General features: G+C 46.2%; 1 protein-coding gene across 2 annotated transcripts; it reads right to left on the minus strand.

Moving 5' to 3' along the window:
- Positions 1–6,801: 6,801 nt before the first annotated feature.
- Positions 6,802–19,761, minus strand: CHST12 (carbohydrate sulfotransferase 12). Of its 2 annotated transcripts, none has more exons than XM_073553731.1 (2): positions 19,608–19,761; positions 6,802–8,440 (listed from the first exon to the last, which is right to left on the minus strand). In XM_073553731.1, exon 2 carries the CDS (start codon positions 8,354–8,356, stop codon positions 7,088–7,090), a length of 1,269 nt encoding a protein of 422 aa, XP_073409832.1. In that variant the 5' UTR covers positions 8,357–8,440; positions 19,608–19,761; the 3' UTR covers positions 6,802–7,087. The 2 variants fall into 2 exon arrangements, with proteins under 2 accessions (XP_073409832.1, XP_073409833.1); XM_073553732.1 differs by lacking the exon at positions 19,608–19,761 and adding an exon at positions 19,445–19,596.
- Positions 19,762–25,219: the final 5,458 nt, after the last annotated feature.

Below are 25,219 nucleotides of genomic sequence, written 5' to 3' on the forward strand. Positions count from 1 at the left end.
TAGTAAAATATAAAAATATATCAAAAATAATAAAATATATAAATAATCAAACTATATTTTTATAATCTATCTGGTGCACAGTGAAAAAGTGGAAACCACTTTATATAGAGGAAAAACCCCAATACCAAGAGCATAGTGTAGATAGAGAATTCCAGACAAGAAATTAGTGTAATAAAGTTTATCAAGGGTTAACAAATAGGTTTGAATGGCATGATAGAATTAAAAGAACAAAATATGATTAAAATAAACAAATGTGCGTATATACAGAATCAATAAAAATTACCATATAAAATCAGTAGTACTGATAAAGTGTATTTAGTAACCCATAAAGGTAATAAAAGTCCATGTAAAAAACCTCTAAATGACAGTGGATAGGTGGAATCATTAACAAATGGCACAAAATAAAGTGCAAAGTAATGCAAAGCTTAAAAAAATAACAATGTGCAAAGCTGCAATCAAAAGAAAAAGGTGAAAAGTGCAAATAACAAAGTACACCAAAGGGTGTATTATAAACAAGGCACAATGTCTTCAGATGAGAAGATCATGTGAACACACATGAATCAGATAATTATAAGGTGCAGATAAAAATATGCCAGAGGTTATATTCAGAATAGGACAAAATACCTTAAGTGGTTATGATCCTGAGCACACACAGTACACCCTGATGCACGTTTTGGTTTTTACTTCCCCTGATGAAGGAAATAAAAACCGAAACGTGCGTCGGGGTGTCTTGTGTGCGCTCAGGATCATAACCACTTAAGGTATTTTGTCCTATTCTGAATAGAACCTCTGGCATATCTTTATCTGCACCTTATAATTATCTGATTCATGTGTGTTCACATGATCTTATCATCTGAAGACATTGTGCCTTGTTTATAATACACCCTTTGGTGTACTTTGTTATTTGCATCTCCAGTTTTCTTTTGGTGATTGCAGCTTTGCACTTTTTTTTTTTTTTTTTTTTTTTTTTTAAGCTTTGCACTTTATTTTGTGCTATTTGTTAATGATTCCACCTATCCTCTGTCATTTAGAGGTTTTTTTTTTACATGGACATTTATTACCTTTATGGGTTACTAGATACACTATCAGTACTACTGATTTTATATGGTAATTTTTATTGATTCTGTATATACACACACATTTGTTTATTTTAATCATATTTTGTTCTTTTAATTCTATCATGCCATTTAAACCTATTTGTTAACCCTTAATAAACTTTATTAGAGAATTCCAGACAAGAAATTAGTGTATTAAGGGTTAACAAATAGGTTTTAAAGGCATGATAGAATTAAAAGAACAAAATATGATTAAAATAAACAAATGTGCGTATATACAGAATCAATAAAAATTACCATATAAAATCAGTAGTACTGATAGTGTATCTAGTAACCCGTAAAAGGTAATAAATGTCCATGTAAAAAAAACCTCTAAATGACAGAGGATAGGTGGAATCATTAACAAATAGCACAAAATAAAGTGCAAAGCTTAAAAAAAAAAAAAAAAAAAAAAAAAAGTGCAAAGCTGCAATCACCAAAAGAAAACTAGAGATGCAAATAACAAAGTACACCAAAGGGTGTATTATAAACAAGGCACAATGTCTTCAGATGATAAGATCATGTGAACACACATGAATCAGATAATTATAAGGTGCAGATAAGATATGCCAGAGGTTATATTCAGAGTAGGACAAAATACCTTAAGTGGTTATGATCCTGAGCGCACACAAGACACCCCGACGCACGTTTCGCTTTATATTTCCTTCATCAGGGAAGTAAAAACCAAAACGTGCATCGGGGTGTCCTGTGTGCGCTCAGGATCATAACCACTTAAGGTATTTTGTCCTATTCTGAATATAAACTCTGGCATATTTTTATCTGCACCTTATAATTTATCTGATTCATGTGTGTTCACATGATCTTATCATCTGAAGACATTGTGCCTTGTTTATAATACACCCTTGTGTGTACTTTGTTATTTTCACTTTTCTTTTCACCTTTTTCTTTTGTTGATTGCAGCTTTGCACATTGTGTTATTTTTTTAAGCTTTGCATTACTTTGCACTTTATTTTGTGCTATTTGTTAATGATTCCACCTATCCACTGTCATTTAGAGGTTTTTTACATTGACTTTTATTACCTTTATGAGTCACTAATTACACTTTATCAGTACTACTGATTTTATATGGTAATTTTTATTGATCCTGTATATGCGCACATTTGTTTATTTTAATCATATTTTGTACTTTTAATTCTATCATGCCATTCAAACCTATTTGTTAAACCTTAATAAACTTTGTTATTACACTAATTTCTTGTCTAGAATTCTCTATCTACTCTATGCTCTTGGTATTGGGGTCTTCTTCTAAGGAAAAAAATAAGCAACAGCACTGTGTGCGTCTCTGTCTTTCTCCCAGTCTACACTTCTATAGGCAGCTGTAAACTGACTCCTCAGTGAGAGATCACTTGTGTCTTTGAACAGGCCAGATTTTACCTGTACATCTGAAGTGGGAGACGTGGCTCATAAGTGGAGAAAGAAGCAGATTTCTCCGATATATTTTACTGCTTTTGTTATAAGTGCATTTATGGAAAGTTTGTTGAAACGACAGTGACCATTTAATGCCATAATTTATGTCTTGTAGGTTCGGCTGCAAATAAAGTAGTAGGACACCACCTTCCGTCACAGCCCTAGACCATGTCCTATTTTTTTTTTTGTTTTGTTTTTTGGCAAGATGGGCGAGGATAAAAATTGTTTGATTTGCACAAGAATTGCAGAAAATATGTAGGTAAATCAGCGATAGACAGAATCTGAAACACTACAAACAGTTCATACGGAAGACTTCATAATACCTATAAAACTATAGAGTCCCATCTGCTAAACAGAAGGTGGTTAAAAGAGAACCATAAACCATTGTCCGTCTCTCTCACACCAGGACATTTATGGGAAACAAATGGCTTCAATATGTTCTCCAGGATTAGAAAACTAAGACTTTTTTTCCAAAAACAGTGCCCCTCTTTTCTACAGGTTGCATGCAGGATTGCAGGTCAGCCCCTATGGAATGGAGCTGCAATAAAAGACAACCAGTGAACAGGTGTGGAGACTTCTTTTTTAACTCTATATATCTCCTATAAAAGTATTATTCCTGATTACCCCTGGAATAGATTTGGAGCAGCAACTAATTTGTGTATGGAACACGTGATCAAGTAATCGCAGGATCAAATCCCCTAAAGGGAAAAATATGTAAAAACATTATAAAACATATTGTATATATTTATGGCTGATTTTTTTTTTTTTTAGTGGTTTCAGTTACAGTATTTCCGCTAAAAAAAAAAAAAAAAAATTGCATGATCAAAATGTATGTACCCCAAACAAGTACCAATAAAAACTATAGCTCAGCACACGAAACGTAAACCCTCGTACCTGTGGACAGGTGTGATGAGCAAAAAAAAAAACAAAAAACAATATGTTCCGATTTTCAGAAATTGGAAACGCAAAAATGAAAAATTGATCTGGAACACCACGTTACAAGGTTAATTTGCCAACACACTGCATATCGTAAAAACAAAACTAAAAAGAAAAAAAACCTGCAAAATTGCTTCATGTGCACGCCGCTTGGAATTTTGTCCCCCAAAAATGATCATATGATATAGCGGACAATACCAATCAAAGTTAAAACTCAAGATAAAAATACTCCTAAGGCTACGTTGTTGGTAAGAAAAAAAAAAAAAAGTCTCTAGGAAAAACAGGAGGAAAAAAAAAACAGATGCAAAAATGATAATTTTTGGGCACAAAGGGTTTTAATAACTAAATATTTCAATATAGTTTCCCTACTGCTGAAAAGCTCCGAATGCAACATGCTCATTTTCTGTGCATAGCAAGACATCAATATAATTAAAGGCAACTGCTACCTCTGCTCCTCTACAGAAAGGTCAGTTTGGAATTGTGGCAACATTACGGCAATGTGAAAAAAAAAAGGGTCTAAAAATTATAAGAAACAAGTGGGAAGAAAAAAAAATGTGAATTATTGTATAGAGAATAAAAGCCTTGGCAGCAGGACAAGAGAGACACCTGGAAGACAGGCTCGGCAAAGAGCGCGCCATCAGCCATCATAGCTTAGGCACAACCGTGCAGCTCTCCGCACCTCACTGAGGATTACTGAGCAGAAACATGGAAGAAGAGGCGGCTTATGAAAACAGGGATAAGAGGATTTACTGAAGACCATGGACACAAACTGCCAGATGTGTTACACTGCCCCGGAATATTAGGCTTGCTTCTAACAAAGAAGACCTGTACCAGGTCAAAAGTGACCAGCTTTCACGATTATTTTAGTCCCCCAGATCTAGAGTATTCCATTCTTGTTTCGCTTGTTTTTTTTAATCCGACATCCAGTTCCAGACAATTGGGCGTTTATTGTTTTCACCAATGGGGTGTGATTTACAGTAATACAATGCAACCTAAAGACACGCCCCTGAGGATCCTGTGAGCCACACCCTATTGGAAAGACCTTAAAAATTAGCACTAAATCAAAAGTGGCCATCTCTCTGGAATCGTACAGAAGATATGCAAAAGAACGATTACTTAGGGGAAAAAGCGGGAATAAAAGAACAAAAAAAGCCCACTTTTGACTAGGTAACAGGTCCTTTTTCATCCTCTTCAAAGATGAATATTCACACTAAATGCTCATTCAACTTTGATATGGTCTGTGGTCATAAATCAGCTAAGAGGAGCTTTTAAGAGGGGAAAAAAGGCATAAAAGAGTAAGTAAGGAGACTCTTCCATTGGATCATAGCGGGCTCACTAATGGCTTCTCAGTTCACTCATTCTGCAGGCAGATGCCTTAGAAAAAGGTGCAAAATGTTTCATTAAACCAACTTGCATAGATGATTTTTTTCTAGCCAAAAAGGCATGCATTTATATAGCAAGAAGAAAAATAGTAAAAGCCGTCAAAAGTGGAACAAGGCCTTTAAGAACAGGACGTAATCACTTCAGGTGGGTCCTGTGGACACTGATGATACAGTGTCCTCGGAGCGACATGGGATTGAACTGATGAGGTTCATCTGTTATAACGATTCTTGGATTTGGCCAGTTTTGGGTTTGGACAACCGCCCTTGGGAAAAAAAAAAAAAAAAAAAGCAGCAGAGACTGAAAACTAGATTGCAAAGATAACGTATCTCGGTTGAAAATCAAGTTAAAAAAAACAGTTGTGACAAAACATGAGATCTGCAGATATTACGGAGGCTATTCTGTAACTTAACGGCTTCCATGATCGCTCCTTAGGTATCCTTCTATGGAAAACCTCAGACAACACGTAGTGCAATGAGCTACAGCGCTGCTTCATCTACAAACATTGCAATAATATACCATGGTACGTAAAGGGTTAACCCCTATCCACTCGATGGGAGATAACTTGCTGATGCATTATCAGTGACACCAGTTCAAGGGCTCGGTTAGTCCCTGCTCTACCGAGGATGTGCCAGGTTTGAATTCCGACACATGCTCAGTATGAGCTACCTGCTTACAGTGCTATAATTCCTTTGAATGCGCAGTGACAGTGCGCTCCCTCTTCGACTAATGAGAAGTGATGAGTCAGCAAGAGAGTGCACTGTCACTATGCATTAAAAGGAGGGACCAGCCCCACCACAAAACAAACATCAATAATGATGCTTTGTTTCACGGTGGTTACATCAGTTGTGGCAGTGATGGGCATACACAGCCCGCTGATGACATCTCATTTGAGTACCCCTCACTGTGAATTTGCAAACAAAACACCATCAAAACAAAAATGAAAAAAAAAAAGTAAGGAGATATAGTTTAATTAAAAATTCACTATTGAAAAAGCTGTTCAACTATATTTAATAGACATTTAGGATTATCTTTGCTTTCATGACTCATTAGTTAACGTTAAAATAAGTAACTTTATAATAGATATCGTTTCGCCTTCTGGACTGATCATTAGCTCTCAAAATTCTCAAATTATGGGAAAAATCTGTGATCAGTAAATATATTGTTACATTACTAATATGAGATACAGTGGGCACTTTTAAGATTCAATGAAGATGTGCTAGAGGCAGACAGACAATCTGCAAAAATCTCTCCTTGCACAGTAACGGTTCTCCACAGAATTTTACAAGCACCAACTATCATCTAGAGAACTGTGCAAAGAGAAATTGCAGCTGAATGTCTGCCTCTAGATTCTCTCTCCAAAGAATCTTATAAACACCAACTGTGATCTCCTCTCTCAACAATGGGAAAGATCCGTCTTCACTGAACAGATTTTACCCATGAAGTGAGAAGAAAAGACTAATCTAAAGGAGAAAGAATAAAAAGTTCCTCCAATATGGATTACAAAATTTCTTATTTACATGAAATAAAAATTAAAACTACAGTGGCTCATTTATAATCTTCTGGACTTTGGCAGTCATCACTAGGGGGAGCTTTGGAGCTTTTGTATACTGTTTACACATTAAAAGCTATAATAAATCAGTACGCAGCATGCTCCCTCTAGTGACAGCTCCAGGAATGAATTTAGTGTTTCAGGTCCATTCTTCCCAGAGTTGAAGGAGTAGTGTACAGATTCACACAACATCTACCACCTTCATTTTAGTAAATGGAGGCACTATTCGATCAAATCGTCCGACGCTGAATTCTTTGGCCTATAAAAAAGGTTAAATTAGCTTATGGGCACCATGAAATTACATTTATCCCAAGGGCAATACTATTTACTCTGGGGATTGCCCAAACTAGCGATATTATGTACCATAAAAGCTAAAAATCACCAGAACACTTAAGCCCAGACTTCACTAGGTCAAGTTTTCAGACACTTTATTAAATAGTTAAATATATTAATTTATAAAATAACAGTAAAAATCAATACTGGGAACTCCTCCTGAGAAAGTAGAATTGGAAAGGCTTTTCTTTTTTTTAATTTAATTTACTCTTCAAAAAAATGGAATAAAAAACAAAAATTATCCCTCTCGATAAAACACATCCACAAGAAATGGAATACAGAAAGGAGTAGAAAACATGGACCATTCCAGGAAAGGCAGCAAATAAGGGATAATTTTTTGGTATTTTAAATTAATTTTTTTTTTTCAAACATTTAAAATATTCTCGGGTTTGGGGTACCCAAATAGAACAAAATCGGGCTCGTATAATTTGTAGAGTTTTTGCCTCCATTCTAGGGGGATCTTGGAAAACCAGTCCTCCTCCCAGCTGCTCGCAGTCCTGTTCCTGTAACTGGGAGGAAAGTGGAAGAGTGAATCTAGATTTAATTGTCTTAGAAGCTGAGAGGTGTCCTCGTCCAGGGTCTCCAACTTCCCTACAAAGTCGTAATCGATCTGACACGGGTGGCAGAGGCGATACACTTGACGCCAGTGCTCGTTGAAAGGTTTCTGCTCTTCGGTCCGGGCATCTAGAAGGTACTGTATAAATTGAGAAAACGATGGCTTTGCCCCAGAGGAGAAGGCTTCTCCTGCAGACGGGGGAACGTTTGTCCAGTTGGAATAACGGGTCAATATGGGTATAGCGTAAGTCTTATAAAAGTCTTCATTTTCCAGCTCAAACTTACTCCGGAAAGCAGAGATGAGACGGACGAAAGGATCGCGAACGAAGATGAATTTGGTGTACTTTTTTAACTTGATTTTCATCATGTGCCTGGAGAACTTTCCATACCTTCTCCAGAACTTGTTAAATGTGAGATGACTGCTCGAATTGTGGACGTCCTCCCGGGGGATCTCGAGAGGGTCCTGATAAGGGACACCTTTTTTATCCAAAAGGCTCTCGCTCAACACGATCATAACTCGTTTCCAATTGGTGCAAGCCACTTTCGGGATGTAGCAATAAATGATTCCGTGCCGGTCGTCCACTATGAGATGATCCAGCTCCTTGTTTGGAATGTCATCGAAATCCAAGTCCTTGGTGGGAAAATTAAAGCTGGAGTTGGCACAGAATTTACGTAAACTCAACCTTCTTTCCTCCTGGATTAATTCCTGATCTAAAAGGCCTTCCTCCAATTTGGTCCTGGAGGACCAGTCGTAGCCTCGTACGTTTTCTTCAAAACTATTCGTTCCTCCTCGTTGGGCCAGGTTTCCCCCCTTTGTGCCCGCCACCTCATTTTTTGTCGTATCGACGTTAAGAAAACTATCTAAAAACCTGTCCACGTCAGAAACGTCATCATTTTCTGGAGTTGAGAAGGAAGAAGGAAGCTCGGCATCTAAAAGGTGAGTTGGATAAGACTTGGAGAAGGATGTGTGGTGACTTAAATGTGCTGGACCAACATTGTCCCAATAAACGATGATGTAAAGGACCATAAAAGCTGAGCCGAGGACCAACAGCAAGCAGAAGAGCCGTGACTTGGTCATTCTTCTCCGAATTATCTAAAAGCTTCTCAAAGACACCTTATACATTGGCTCCCCTAACGCCATGCTGACTCAGCTCGGACAATCCTAAAACAAAGCAAAAAAAAAAAAAAAAAAAAACAATTGAGGAACATAGGTTGGGTTTCATCAAAAGGTTTTCTGTACTGTAAATGGAGACGAAATAACGAGACTTACTTCCTACAACAGGAAGCCGTGCTTGAGAGGGGGTGTTCTTAAAAAATAACCATCACTTTTTTTTTCCCATAAATCACATGAAAATTAGAAACTTTGTAATATACCTTACAAGAGAAATCTGCTTCTGATCATTCTCAATACAGGGTTAACAGGAGATGACAATTGGTACTTGTAAGAGACAATGGAGAGGGGAGGCTGGGGCAGACACAGGGATCCTCTGATGTTACTCTTGTATTGATCAAAATTCCCCTGAAATCATAGTTAACAGTTGGTACTTATAAAATTCTATGGAGAAGGAAGGAGGCAGAGTTAGGGGAAGACACTTGTTCTGCTGCACTTTCCCTTGAATGGACAGTTACAGTTGTTGATAGAACTTTATGAGCACCAACTGTGGTTTCAGGGGATCATTCAGTGAATAAAGATTTTCCCATTACTGAGAGAGGAGATGGCCCTTGGTGCTTTTAAAAGTCTATGGAGAGGGGGAGGAGCTACAGGCAGATACAGACATCCCTTAAAACCACAGTTGATGCTCAAAGTTCTATGGACAACTGTAACTGTGGATTCAGGAAACATGCAGCAGAAGGTCTGTATTGGCCTCTAGCTCCTCCCCTCTCCATAGAATCTTATAAGCACCAACTGTCATGCATCTCAGTTATGGGAAAATCTGTCTTCGCTGAAGATAGATTTGACAAATGATTTTAAAATTGCCGGATCAGTCCAGGAGAAAGAAAACTGTACATTTAAGTAAATAAGTACCCTCTTAATGAGGTGGGTTCTTGCATTCAGATAATGTCCAATTAATGCAAACAATGCTGGACTGAGGAAGGGGGCAAAGGAGAGTGGTGCTACCCCTTACATATATTTCCAAGAAGAATAACAGAGGGACAAAACAACATAGTTCTAAGAAAATGCTTCACAATAGTTTTTTCAAGGGGATTCACAAGAAAGCTATCCACATAGATAAAATTACTTATTCTAATGCATGAAAAAGCGGAAACAGACTGATCAGGGCAAGAAAGAAAAAAAAAAAAAAAAGGTACTGTGGAGAGGGTGAAGCGGAACCAGCGATTAGGACACCGAGATAACAGTCTACATGTTAAAGACTGATAATATAATTCTTCAAAGAGTCCATGAGATTAAGATAAGCCAATAAAAGAAACTGTTCGAGAAGAGGGAAAAGAAATTTACTTTATCACGTAAACTTTCCAGATCGAGACCCCCCATGAAGAAGAAGGGTCTCTATCTGGTGTAAGCAAAATTGCAGCCATGCATTATATTTCTGGGGGGCTCGTGCAGATCTGAACCAGGGAGAGTAATCATGTCCGTGGAGGCGGGATGGAAAGAAGTACAACAGCCAAACTTTTTGTTCCCAGATCAGCCGATGCCAGAGGTGCTTGGCTGCGCCCCGATTCCTTCTCCCCATTTAGATGGGACGGGAGGAAAGGCTCCTGGCCAAATCGACACTTTTAAAAGTTTACAACTAGTGCCAAACTTCTGAAACTTTTAGAAGAGAGCCCTCGGGCACCCAGAGCATTAAGCTAATCCCCCCCACTATGTACCTGGGTATTTTTAACTTGGGTAAAGATGGGCGACAATTACGAGATCCCTCCATAAAAAAAAAAAAAAAAAAAAAAAAAAAAGGCCCCCAGAACAAGAAGATACAGACGCCATCATCTGCTAGTGTTTCCACTTAACATCTGAAATATGGAAAGGGTCTGACGTCAGGAGGAGCCGGGAAGGCTTACACCAAGGCAGGAGGCTCAGACTTCTAACAGAAACACATGTCGCGGCTTATTAGTAGGTTTACGGATAAATGGGGGCCACGTGTTATAGAGTGACGGCATTTCACACGTACAGGAACAGTCGGGGACCTCCAAATATCACTAGCCCTAGAATGAAGGCCCAGGACCACGAAACTGGAGGTCTCCCCATTAGCCAAAACAGATCTCTCCTTAGTAAATGAAGCAATGACTCCTCCGCTTCATCCACAGTAGGAAAACTGTGTCCTGCGCTCTCCTGCCGATTCCCCCGGATGTCAGGACGCAGCCCCAGCGTGTCGCAGACCTCTAATTTTCTAGCAGATACAGCAAGACCCCAACTCTTACTTCCCCAGTAGACACAGCAAGCCGAACTCCACCTTCACACCAGAAACTACTACCGTGTCCATCCCCCGAGGAGTCGCACCACGGCCCAAGCCTCTTCCCCGGGTGTCGGCCATACCTGTCGATATGTGCTGACATTAGTCTAATGTGTATGGGGGCTTAAGGCTCGCCGTGGCACAAGAACATGTGGTGGTGTCACAGCAGCAGGACAGTCAGTGGTGCGGGGTCATCCCCCTGAAGACTCCCATCATGGGGGGGATGTGAAGAGGGCTCTATAGATAACGGATATCAGATTGGTGGCAGACACTGATCTACCTCAATAGAAATAACAAGACAGAGGGACGGAGGACAAGCAGCCGCTGCAGATAAGACCAAGATAAGACTAAGACTAAGATAAGACTACTGTATAGGGGGTTTTACACATAGGGATATCACTAGCAATATCGCTAAAACGTCACTGATTTTGTGACGTTATAGCGATATTGCTATGTGTGATACTTCGCTCCGACCGGCTCCCCCGCTGACCATCGCTGATCGCGTGAGATCGGGCGGCTCCATTTCTCGTCGTCTGCTTCCTGCTGGGCTTCCTGCTGTGTGAGACGAGCGACGCTGGACGCGGACGGGAGGACGTCAGGATCGCTGTGTGTGAAAGGTGAGTATCGTGCGCTGCGTCGCTGCTGCACCGCTGTGAGATCTTCCTGTGTGGAAGCTCACTAGCGATCATTTAGCGATGCACCAGCGATCCTGACCGGGTCATATCGCTGGTCGGATCGCTGGTGCATTGCTAAATGTAAAAGGGCCTTTAGTCCTTCACTCAGTCACATACATACCAGCTACAAGGCCTTATCTCTGCTGATTACAGCTTCATACATAAGCTCAAACATAGGCCAACAATCAGAGGGTTAATGATCGGCAGACATTCCATACATTATGCATACACCCTGTGTGTACAACAAAGACTATAAAGCCTTTACAACCAGTAATCCCAGTCATCAGCCACTTGTGACAATGAGGAATTCAAGAGGTCACCCACAGACAGGATCCAACACTATCTCTATAGTGCCCCCCCATACAGTCACACTAGTATACACAGTGCCCCCCCCATACAGTCACACACTAGTATACACAGTGCCCCCCCATACAGTCACACACTAGTATACACAGTGCCCCCCCATACAGTCACACAATAGTATACACAGTGCCCCCCCCATACAGTCACACACACACACACTAGTATACACAATGCCCCCCCATACAGACACACACACACACTAGTATACACAGCGCCCCCCCATACAGTCACACACACACACACTAGTATACACAGTGCCCCCCCATACAGTCACACACACACACCAGTATACACAGTGCCCCCCCATACAGTCACACACCAGTATACACAGTGCCCCCCCATACAGTAACACACCAGTATACACAGTGCCCCCCCATACAGTCACACACCAGTATACACAGTGCCCCCCATACAGTCACACACTAGTATACACAGTGCCCCCCCATACAGTCACACACTAGTATACACAGTGCCCCCCCATACAGTCACACACTAGTATACACAGTGCCCCCCCATACAGTCACACACTAGTATACACAGTGCCCCCCCATACAGTCACACAATAGTATACACAGTGCCCCCCCATACAGTCACACACACTAGTATACACAGTGCCCCCCCATACAGTCACACACGTGTATACACAGTGCCCCCCCATACAGTCACACACGTGTATACACAGTGCCCCCCATACAGTCACACACACGTATACACAGTGCCCCCCCATACAGTCACACACACGTATACACAGTGCCCCCCCATACAGTCACACACACGTATACACAGTGCCCCCCCATACAGTCACACACACGTATACACAGTGCCCCCCCATACAGTCACACACACGTATACACAGTGCCCCCCCATACAGTCACACACACGTATACACAGTGCCCCCCCATACAGTCACACACACGTATACACAGTGCCCCCCCATACAGTCACACACAAGTATACACAGTGCCCCCCCATACAGTCACACACACAAGTATACACAGTGCCCCCCCATACAGTCACACACACACAAGTATACACAGTGCCCCCCCATACAGTCACACACACAAGTATACACAGTGCCCCCCCATACAGTCACACACACAAGTATACACAGTGCCCCCCCATACAGTCACACACACAAGTATACACAGTGCCCCCCCATACAGTCACACACACAAGTATACACAGTGCCCCCCCATACAGTCACACACACAAGTATACACAGTGCCCCCCATACAGTCACACACACACACACACACTAGTATACACAATGCCCCCCCATACAGACACACACACACACTAGTATACACAGTGCCCCCCCATACAGTCACACACACACACTAGTATACACAATGCCCCCCCATACAGACACACACTAGTATACACAGTGCCCCCCCATACAGTCACACACACACACACACACACACACACTAGTATACACAGCGCCCCCCCATACAGTCACACACACACACACACACACACACCAGTATACACAGTGCCCCCCCATACAGTCACACACACACACACTAGTATACACAGTGCCCCCCCATACAGTCACACACACACACACACTAGTATACACAGTGCCCCCCCATACAGTCACACACACACACACACACACACTAGTATACACAATGCCCCCCCATACAGACACACACACACACTAGTATACACAGTGCCCCCCCATACAGTCACACACACACACACTAGTATACACAATGCCCCCCCATACAGACACACACTAGTATACACAGTGCCCCCCCATACAGTCACACACACACACACACACACTAGTATACACAGCGCCCCCCCATACAGTCACACACACACACACACACACACGTATACACAGTGCCCCCCCATACAGTCACACACACACACACTAGTATACACAGTGCCCCCCCATACAGTCACACACACACACACACTAGTATACACAGTGCCCCCCCATACAGTCACACACACTAGTATACACAGTGCCCCCCCATACAGTCACACACACACACTAGTATACACAGCGCCCCCCCATACAGTCACACATTAGTATACACAGCGCCCCCCCATACAGACACACACACACACCAGTATACACAGTGCCCCCCCATACAGTCACACACCAGTATACACAGTGCCCCCCCATACAGTCACACACTAGTATACACAGTGCCCCCCCATACAGTCACACACCAGTATACACAGTGCCCCCCCATACAGTCACACATTAGTATACACAGCGCCCCCCCATACAGACACACACACACACACACCAGTATACACAGTGCCCCCCCATACAGTCACACACACACACTAGTATACACAGTGCCCCCCATACAGACACACACACACACTAGTATACACAGCACCCCCCCATACAGTCACACATTAGTATACACAGCGCCCCCCCATACAGACACACACACACCAGTATACACAGTGCCCCCCCATACAGTCACACACCAGTATACACAGTGCCCCCCCATACAGTCACACACACACACTAGTATACACAGTGCCCCCCCATACAGTCACACACACACACTAGTATACACAGTGCCCCCCCATACAGTCACACACACACACACTAGTATACACAGCGCCCCCCCATACAGTCACACATTAGTATACACAGCGCCCCCCCATACAGACACACACCAGTATACACAGTGCCCCCCCATACAGTCACACACCAGTATACACAGTGCCCCCCCATACAGTCACACAGCAGTATACACAGTGCCCCCCCCATACAGTCACACACTAGTATACACAGTGCCCCCCCATACAGACACACACACACCAGTATACACAGTGCCCCCCATACAGTCACACACCAGTATACACAGTGCCCCCCCATACAGTCACACACTAGTATACACAGTGCCCCCCCATACAGTCACACACCAGTATACACAGCGCCCCCCATACAGTCACACACCAGTATACACAGCGCCCCCCCATACAGACACACACACCAGTATACACAGCGCCCCCCCATACAGTCACACACACCAGTATACACAGTGCCCCCCCATACAGTCACACACACCAGTATACACAGTGCCCCCCCCATACAGTCACACACCAGTATACACAGTGCCCCCCCCATACAGTCACACACCAGTATACACAGTGCCCCCCCCATACAGTCACACACCAGTATACACAGTGCCCCCCCCAGTCACACACCAGTATACACAGTGCCCCCCCCAGTCACACACCAGTATACACAGTGCCCCCCCCAGTCACACACCAGTATACACAGTGCCCCCCCCAGTCACACACCAGTATACACAGTGCCCCCCCCAGTCACATACCAGTATACACAGTGCCCCCCCAGTCACACACTAGTATACACAGTGCCCCCCCAGTCACACACTAGTATACACAGTGCCCCCCCCAGTCACACACTAGTATACACAGTGCCCCCCCCAGTCACACACTAGTATACACAGTGCCCCCCCCAGTCACACACTAGTATACACAGTGCCCCCCCCAGTCACACACTAGTATACACAGTGCCCCCCCCAGTCACACACTAGTATACACAGTGCCCCCCCAGTCACACACCAGTATACACAGTGCCCCCCCCAGTCACACACTAGTATACACAGTGCCCCCCCATACAGTCACACACCAGTATACACAGTGCCCCCCCCAGTCACACACTAGTATACACAGTGCCCCCCCATACAGTCACACACCAGTATACACAGTGCCCCCCCATAGTCACACACCAGTATACACAGTGCCCCCCCATACAGTCACACACCAGTATACACAGTGCCCCCCATACAGTCACACACCAGTATACACAGTGCCCCCCATACAGTCACACACCAGTATACACAGTGCCCCCCATACAGTCACACACCAGTATACACAGCGCCCCCCCATACAGACACACCAGTATACACAGCGCCCCCCCATACAGTCACACACCAGTATACACAGCGCCCCCCCCAGTCACACACTAGTATACACAGTGCCCCCCCAGTCACACACTAGTATACACAGTGCCCCCCCCAGTCACACACTAGTATACACAGTGCCCCCCCCAGTCACACACTAGTATACACAGTGCCCCCCCAGTCACACCCTAGTATACACAGTGCCCCCCCATACAGTCACACCCTAGTATACACAGTGCCCCCCCATACAGTCACACCCTAGTATACACAGTGCCCCCCCATACAGTCACACCCTAGTATACACAGTGCCCCCCCATACAGTCACACCCTAGTATACACAGTGCCCCCCCATACAGTCACACCCTAGTATACACAGTGCCCCCCCATACAGTCACACCCTAGTATACACAGTGCCCCCCCATACAGTCACACCCTAGTATACACAGTGCCCCCCCATACAGTCACACCCTAGTATACACAGTGCCCCCCCATACAGTCACACCCTAGTATACACAGTGCCCCCCCCATACAGTCACACCCTAGTATACACAGTGCCCCCCCCATACAGTCACACACTAGTATACACAGTGCCCCCCCATACAGTCACGCTAGTATACACAGTGCCACCCCCATACAGTCACACACTAGTATACACAGTGCCCCCCCATACAGTCACACCCTAGTATACAGTCATGGCCAAAAGTTTAGAGAATGACACAAATATTATATTTTCACATGATCTCCTGCCCTCTGGTTTTTATGTGTGTTTGTCAGATGTTTTTATCACATACAGAAATATAATTGCAATCATATTATGAGTAGCAAAAGGTTATATTGACAGTTAGAATGAGTTAATGCAGCAAGTCAATATTTGCAGTGTTGACCCTTCTTCTTCAGGACCTCAGCAATTCTCCCTGGCATGCTCTCAATCAACTTCTGGATCAAATCCTGACTGATAGCAGTCCATTCTTGCAAAATCAATGCTTTTATTTTGTCTGAATTTGAAGGTTTTTGTTTGTCCACCCGTCTCTTGATGATTGACCACAAGTTCTCAATGGGATTAAGATCTGGGGAGTTTCGAGGCCATGGTCCCAAAATCTCTATGTTTTGTTCCCTGAGCCATTTAGTTATCACCTTTGCTTTATGGCAAGGTGCGACATCATGTTGAAAAAGGCATTGTTGATCGCCAAACTGCTCTTGGACGGTTGGGAGAAGTTGCTCTTGGAGGACATTCTGGCACCATTCTTTATTCATGGCTGTGTTTTTTAGGCAACACTGAGAGAGAGCCCATTCCCTTGGCTGAGAAGCAACCCCACACATGAATGGTTTCAGGATGCTTGACAGTTGGCATGAGACAAGACTGGTGATAGCGCTCACCTGGTCTTCTCCGAATAAGCCGTTTTCCAGATGTCCCAAACAATCGAAAAGGGGATTCAGAGAAAATGACTTTACCCCAGTCCTCAGCAGTCCACTCCCTGTACCTCTTGCAGAATATCAGTCTGTCCATGATGTTTTTTCTGGAGAGAAGTGGCTTCTTTGCTGCCCTCCTTGAGACCAGGCCTTGCTCCAAGAGTCTCCGCCTCACAGTGCGTGCAGATGCACTCACACCTGCCTGCTGCCATTCCTGAGCAAGCTCTGCACTGCTGGTAGCCCGATCCCGCAGCTGAAACACTTTTAAGAGACGGTCCTGGCGCTTGCTGGTCTTTCTTGGGCGCCCTGGAGCCTTTTTTGGCAACAAGGGAACCTCTCTCCTTGAAGTTCTTGATGATGCGATAGATTGTTGACTGAGGTGCAATCTTTCTAGCTGCGATACTCTTCCCTGTTAGGCCATTTTTGTGCAGTGCAATGATGACTGAACGTGTTTCTTTAGAGATAACCATGGTTAACAGAAGAGAAACAATGATGCCAAGCACCAGCCTCCTTTGACACCACTGGACACTTTAATTCTTACTTAATCATGACAGATTGATCTCCAGCCCTGTCCTCATCAACACCCACACCTGTGTTAATGGAGCAATCACTGAAACGATGTTAGCTGGTCCTTTTAAGGCAGGGCTGCAATGATGTTGAAATGTGTTTTGGGGGATAAAGTTCATTTTCTAGGCAAATATTGACTTTGCAAGTAATTGCTGTTAAGCTGATCACTTTTTATAACATTCTGGAGTATATGCAAATTGCCATTAGAAAAAATGAAGCAGTAGACTTTGTAAAAGTTAATATTTGTGTCATTCTCAAAACTTTTGGCCATGACTGTACACAGCGCCCCCCCATACAGTCACACCCTAGTATACACAACGCCCCCCATACAGTCACACCCTAGTATACACAGCGCCCCCCCATACAGTCACACCCTAGTATACACAGCGCCCCCCCATACAGTCACACCCTAGTATACACAGCGCCCCCCCATACAGTCACACCCTAGTATACACAGCGCCCCCCCATACAGTCACACCCTAGTATACACAGCGCCCCCCCATACAGTCACACCCTAGTATACACAGCGCCCCCCATACAGTCACACCCTAGTATACACAGCGCCCCCCCATACAGTCACACCCTAGTGTACACAGCGCCCCCCCATACAGTCACACCCTAGTAAACAGCGCCCCCCCATACAGTCACACCCTAGTATACACAGCGCCCCCCCATACAGTCACACCCTAGTATACACAGCGCCCCCCCATACAGTCACACCCTAGTGTAAACAGCGCCCCCCCATACAGTCACACCCTAGTAAACAGCGCCCCCCCATACAGTCACACCCTAGTAAACAGCGCCCCCCCATACAGTCACACCCTAGTATACACAGCGCCCCCCATACAGTCACACCCTAGTATACACAGCGCCCCCCCATACAGTCACACCCTAGTATACACAGCGCCCCCCCATACAGTCACACCCTAGTAAACAGCGCCCCCCCATACAGTCACACCCTAGTATACACAGCGCCCCCCCATACAGTCACACCCTAGTATACACAGTGCCCCCCCATACAGTCACACCCTAGTATACACAGCGCCCCCCCCATACAGTCACACACTAGTATACACAGCGCCCCCCCATACAGTCACACCCTAGTATACACAGCCCCCCCAGTCACACCCTAGTATACACAGTGCCCCCCATACAGTCACACTAGTATACACATCGCCCCCCCATAGTCACACACTAGTATACACAGCCCCCCCAAACAGTCACACCCTAGTATACACAGTGCCCCCAATACAGTCACACCCTAGTATACACAGTGCCCCCCCATACAGTCACACCCTAGTATACACAGCGCCCCCCATACAGTCACACCCTAGTATACACAGCGCCCCCCATACAGTCACACCCTAGTATACACAGCGCCCCCCATACAGTCACACCCTAGTATACACAGCGCCCCCCATACAGTCACACACTAGTATACACAGTGCCCCCCCCATACAGTCACACACGTGTATACACAGTGCCCCCCCATACAGTCACACACGTGTATACACAGTGCCCCCCCCATACAGTCACACACTAGTATACACAGCGCCCCCCCATACAGTCACACACTAGTATACACAGCGCCCCCCCATACAGTCACACACTAGTATACACAGTGCCCCCCATACAGTCACACACTAGTATACACAGTGCCCCCCAGTCACACACTAGTATACACAACGCCCCCATACGGTCACTAGTATACACAGCGCCCCCATACGGTCACTAGTATACACAGCGCCCCCATACGGTCACTAGTATACACAGCGCCCCCATACGGTCACTAGTATACACAGCGCCCCCTGTAAATACATTTCTTAGCTGCAGCTCTCACATTAACGCCTTCAGCGCTGGATAGGGCCGGTTATTCTCTTTCCAGCTCCGTGCTGCAGCGGCGGCTGTGGGCTCGGTACCGCTAGCAGTGAGCCAGCCTCCCGCTGCTCCGGCCCCAGGGATAAGGGAGGATAACAGCCGGCATTAGTCCCGTTATACCGCACCTAAGGTGGACGTCCTTCTGTCGCCACACACGCTCCATCTTATCTCCGTGCCACACTTCTCTGCTGAGGCCACAAAACGCAACCTCCAGCCGGACGGCCAGCTCAGCCCGGAGTCCCGGCCCTCTAAGTACTCAGCCTCCCATCGGGGCCCCGCCCACAGCAGGAGGAGGGGCGTCACGTGACGGGCAGCGGCCGCCATGATGCTTGTGGTCACTTAGGGCAATTCCTAATAATCATGTACACTGCTAAAAACCCAGTGAAACTGTAGTGTCGGTGGTGGGGTGCCGAGCTGGGGGGGGTGGTCCTACTTTTATACCGCGCAGAGATGACAACAGAGACACGATGGAGGCAGATTCTGGGTGCAACAGGTCCAAGTTTATTTCTTCACTTGCCGTCCGACTGACGGCACACCTCGCGGCCCTCCGTTTCCAGAGCCGCTTCTCACACCATACACTGGAGACGTGTCTGCACACACCGTCCCCTCCTTTACTGTCGACGCTCCTGACAGTTCCGTCACTGTGGCCGCCTTAGGCCCGTAAACCAACAGCGCTTCTACTGCTCAGTCGTCGTGTCACATACGGTGTCTTATACCCAGAGCCTTGTCTCTGCTGCGGTCCTTTCCTGTCAGGACCACCCCCCTGACGTCCTCTCTCCTCAGTCCCCCTGGTCTGGATTCTCCTCAGAGTGCACAGACTGTCGTAGTCCTCCTGTCACTTGAGCTCCCCCTGGGGACTGGAATCTTCTGGAACCCTCCCTCAGTATTTATAACTCCCCCGGTTCCTTGAAACTGTCACTCTAACTGTCACCACGCCCCCCCATGACCAACGGTTTCTAAAGCCCTAAGCTGCTGTAAAGTCCTTTGCTCACACTCCACCCTGCCATCTAATGGTCATCCCAAGGTACTGCAAGTCCACTACACTTTCCTAGTTGTTTCCCCACTGTAATCACTGACTCCTACCTACACTGTGCAAACCTATCTTTCTTCACTCTGACTAGTCCGTCCGTCCGTCAGGTCACCTTCCCTACACTCCCCCTTCCTTTGTCCATTGTCGTCCTTGACAATCGTCATCCCTGCCTTCGTCGTTCTGAATCTACACCTACATTCTGTTGTCGGACCAGAAGTTGAGCCAAACCCACTATCTGCGGGGGCCGAACTATACTGGGAGCACTATGCTCTGAGCAGCCTACTGCTACTCACCAGCGCGCACGCCACATGACAACGTCTTTCAAATTGGGCAAGGTACACCCGTATTCTCTCTACGGCATGTATCTTTCCCCTACTCTCCCCTACTGTTACCTTTCACTATCCGGTACGCCATGATCGAGGCCACTCACCTACCAGATCATTGCCGGCGCCCGCCTTTCCTTCTTCAGGGGTGTCCGTGGTGTTGGGGACCTGACCTAGGACGGCTGTCTTTCTCACGTCTTCCAACTCATTTTCCTTCTTTTAATTACATGTCATGGTCGGCGTCCCGGTCTCCCAGACCTCCTCAACTCTTAGATCCCTACCGGATCTCACACTTTCCTTTGGTCCCGCAGACCTTCCCTTACCCGGACCTGTTGCATTTACTTTGGCATATTATACATTAAACAACTTTATAATAGCACAAGTACCCATTTTTATATTATTTTTTTTTTCATTTTCTTTTGCTTTAAAACTCAACGTTCAACAATAAACATCGCCAGTACTCCTTTTCCCTCCCCCTTCCTTGGACATGAACACTCCCTCTTGTCTTCGTATCCCCGTTCTGTCAAGTTTCCAAATCAGTAAAATAACATCCTGTAAGAGGAACATTCTTAAAAAAAACAGCTTAATCACATAAAACATTTTTTTTTTTTAAACTAGAACTGTTCTTTCAGACTCTGACAGTCCAGGCCATCTCCTGATGGCCGGTAGCAAGGGGCCCACAGCCGTGGAACTCCTGGGGTGAAGGGAGTGTCCAATACAGTCCTCTTTACGGGGGTTCGCGTTCCTCAGGTACCGCCAGTACCGCCACCGCATAATACCCGCGGGGGCAGTATTCTTTATAATAAGAGACAAAGTCCCCTATTTCCAGGGCACGGCCGTGGCGTATGGAGGCTACGTTCACGTATACCTTCTGACCAGTCTGATCACATATGAAGCCATACCCCTGGGCCACATTGGTGTACACCAGCCGCCCCCGGGATCTTTCCACCGCCATGCCAGCCTCCCCTTTTGAATGAAGCAGGCTCCATACCTCCTGCTCTCGAACCTTCTTTTGTTTTACCACCTCCGCAAGCCAAACGGAGGGTACCGCGCCAGTCCCAGAGTCCGGTGGGCGGGACCTTGCCGAGAAGGGGCGCGGGGCAGAGGCGGTCGATGATATCTGTGGCCCAGCAGCCGCTGGGGCCGGGTAGCGGATGGGAGCAGCCGTGATTCCGGAGGGCTGGTCCACAGGGCCCGTTAAACAGACCCTAGCCGGTTCCAATACTGGCATTACCGCAGCCGCAGGGTAGGCCGCATCCACAACTTCCAGCAAAGCCGGAGTAACGGTCGGTTCGGGTGATGAGGCTGACACCGGCCGAGGGAGCGCAACCGCGCCTTCTGTAAATAAGCTCCGCCCTGGTGACTCCGGGCGGGAAGGCTCGGGAACGGGAGCTAGGGCCTTGCTCAATTCCACGTATAGCATAGGGCCCTCCGCAGCCGGGCCTTCCGGTACACTGGAGGCTGCGTGTTGTGGCAAAATGATAGGGGCCGCTTGTGAAGCCGCCGGCAGGGCCAGGGGAACTCTCACCTTCCCCGGCGCCACGGCCTCCGTCACACCACCGCACGGCTCATCCCGCAGCCTCCGCTCTCCAACTCGCTGCTCAGCGGGCCTAGCTTCCAGACTCAGGGGCTCCGCGGGGAGACTCTCCGCTGGTATCAATGGCGGCCGCTCCTTCTGGTTCCGCACGGGCTCCGCACAGATTCCTCTTCTTGCCCATGGACCCGAAGATGACGTCTTCTGTCTCAGCTCGTTCTCCTGCCGCCACTGCCATTCTAGGCGGCCGATGCCCCGACACCTGCAGAGTCTCATACCGTCCGTTGGGCAGCACTCGAATGGCATCAGACAGCCGCAGCCAAGTTTTTCTTCTGTGCCACTCCCTCTGTGAGGTGAGGTGTCGGCAGGCCTCTCCACCATCCTGTCAGGGTCCAATATATGGAAGCGTCGATTTCCAGGCACATACTGCTTCCTTTTGGGGTACGTTGGAGGGGGTCCCAGTCCATTCAACACGACTGCAAACACCCGGACCTCTCCTCTGCGCTGAAGCAACACCGCCATACTGCACAGTACCTGGTACCGCCCCGGATCCTCTGCTGGCCACACAGATCCGCCACAGCGCTTCCCATTTGTATTCCACAGGTAGGTCATTTGTAATCCACAGGTAATTGTAATCCAAACAGAGTAGTCCAAGTCCTTTTCCATTCTTTGAGGCAGGTGTGCCGCAGAAGATGGGGTATTAGCGGCGGCGATCCTGCCGACTACGCCAAATGTAGTGTCGGTGGTGGGGTGCCGAGCTGGGGGGGTGGTCCTACTTTTATACCGCGCAGAGATGACAACAGAGACACGATGGAGGCAGATTCTGGGTGCAACAGGTCCAAGTTTATTTCTTCACTTGCCGTCCGACTGATGGCACACCTCGCGGCCCTCCGTTTCCAGAGCCGCTTCTCACACCGTACACTGGAGACGTGTCTGCACACACCGTCCCATCCTTTACTGTCGACGCTCCTGACAGTTCCGTCACTGTGGCCGCCTTAGGCCCATTAACCAACAGCGCTTCTACTGCTCAGTCGTCGTGTCACATACGGTGTCTTACACACAGTACCTCGTCTCAACTGCGGTCCTTTCCTGTCAGGACCACCCCCCTGACGTCCTCTCTCCTCAGTCCCCCTGGTCTGGATTCTCCTCAGAGTGCACAGACTGTCGTAGTCCTCCTGTCACTTGAGCTCCCCCTGGGGACTGGAACTTTCTGGAACCCTCCCTCAGTATTTATAACTCCCCCGGTTCCTTGAAACTGTCACTCTAACTGTCACCACGCCCCCCATGACCAACGGTTTCTAAAGCCCTAAGCTGCTGTAAAGTCCTTTGCTCACACTCCACCCTGCCATCTAATGGTCATCCCAAGGTACTGCACGTCCACTACACTTTCCTAGTTGTTTCCCCACTGTAATCACTGACTCCTACCTACACTGTGCAAACCTATCTTTCTTCACTCTGACTAGTCCGTCCGTCTGTTAGGTCACCTTCCCTACAAAACCACAGCACCAAGAAGGAAAAGACGCGTCATTACAGCGTGTTACTGATATATGAATGATGAAAAATGGAAATAAGTTCAATACATCTCAGTTTATTCAGTATGGAGTATGAGCGCAACCAGGGCTGGTTTTAGGCAAAGTGGGGCCCTAGGCAAAAGTTTAAAATGGGGCCCCAAATGCTAACATATTGCAAATCACCCAGAAGCATTTCGGTTGTAGTTATGTGCGCTGTGTTCAGGCCGCTAAGCGAGTGTGATCAACAATATTGAAGTTGTTCGCTTGTTTCCCAGCCTCTTTACACCAACTGAGAAAGAATGATGGGAATCGAACAATCACGATTAGATCCCCATACAGTATCATGTTATCAGTAGCACATCTACAGTTTAGGCTAGTTTCACACTAGCGTTACTGGGTGCAGCGCACGGCCGCGCCCCCTCCGGTCAGCTCCTCCTCTGATCGCATGACGTTGCATGCGATCAGCGTACCCTATATTTAGCATTGGATACTCTGGTCATGCGCTGGCACACTTTTGCCAGCACATACGCCGAGCGCACAAAAATGCAACACAGTGCATTTGGCGCACGTCAGCGCAGCGCCAAAAGGGCGGATGCGCCGGCAAAAGTGTGCCAGTGCATGACCAGAGTATCCAATGCTAAATATAGGGTATGCTGATCAGAGGAGGAGCTGACCGGAGGGGGCACAGCCGGGGGCGGAGCTTAGCGGCAGCCGTGCGCTGCGCCCAGTTACGCTAGTGTGAAACTAGCCTTACAGCGGCAATGTGCTGTTGAGAACAATGATTTTTGTTCCAGCATAAACAATCCAATCACTTGATGAATATGCAGCATTTTTCTTGTTTAGTGTAATACACCCCATAGTCCTCCATATAGTATAATACACTACCTATAGGCCTCCATATATTAAAATACACTCTGCAGTCCTCCAGATAGTATAATACACTCCTCATAGTCCTCCATATATTAAAATACACTGCTCAGTCCTCCATACAGTATAATACACTCATCATAGTGCTCCATATAGCATAATGCACCGCCATAGTTATCCATGTAGTACAATTCATTTCCCATATTATAATGCACCCCATAAGTCTTCATACAGTATAATGTATTCCCCATAGTCCTCAATTCAGTATAATGCAGCCGACATATAGCATAATGCAGCCACCTCATAGAGCATAATTCAGCCACCCCACAGAATATAATGCAGCCACCCCACAGAGTATAATGTAGCCACCCCAGAGTATGCAGCCCCCATAATAGTAATAAATAATAATCTTTATTTTTATATAGCGCTAACATATTCTGCAGCGCTTTACAGTTTGCACACATTTCATCAC

Source organism: Dendrobates tinctorius, unplaced genomic scaffold (assembly GCF_039654945.1).
Source record: "Dendrobates tinctorius isolate UK_male_01 unplaced genomic scaffold, ASM3965494v1 ptg000202l, whole genome shotgun sequence".
Lineage (NCBI taxonomy): Eukaryota > Metazoa > Chordata > Amphibia > Anura > Dendrobatidae > Dendrobates > Dendrobates tinctorius.

Bases quoted from the DNA above. Each gene is read 5' to 3' on its own strand.
- CHST12 (XM_073553731.1), bottom strand. From the start codon at position 8,356: ATGACCAAGTCACGGCTCTTCTGCTTGCTGTTGGTCCTCGGCTCAGCT.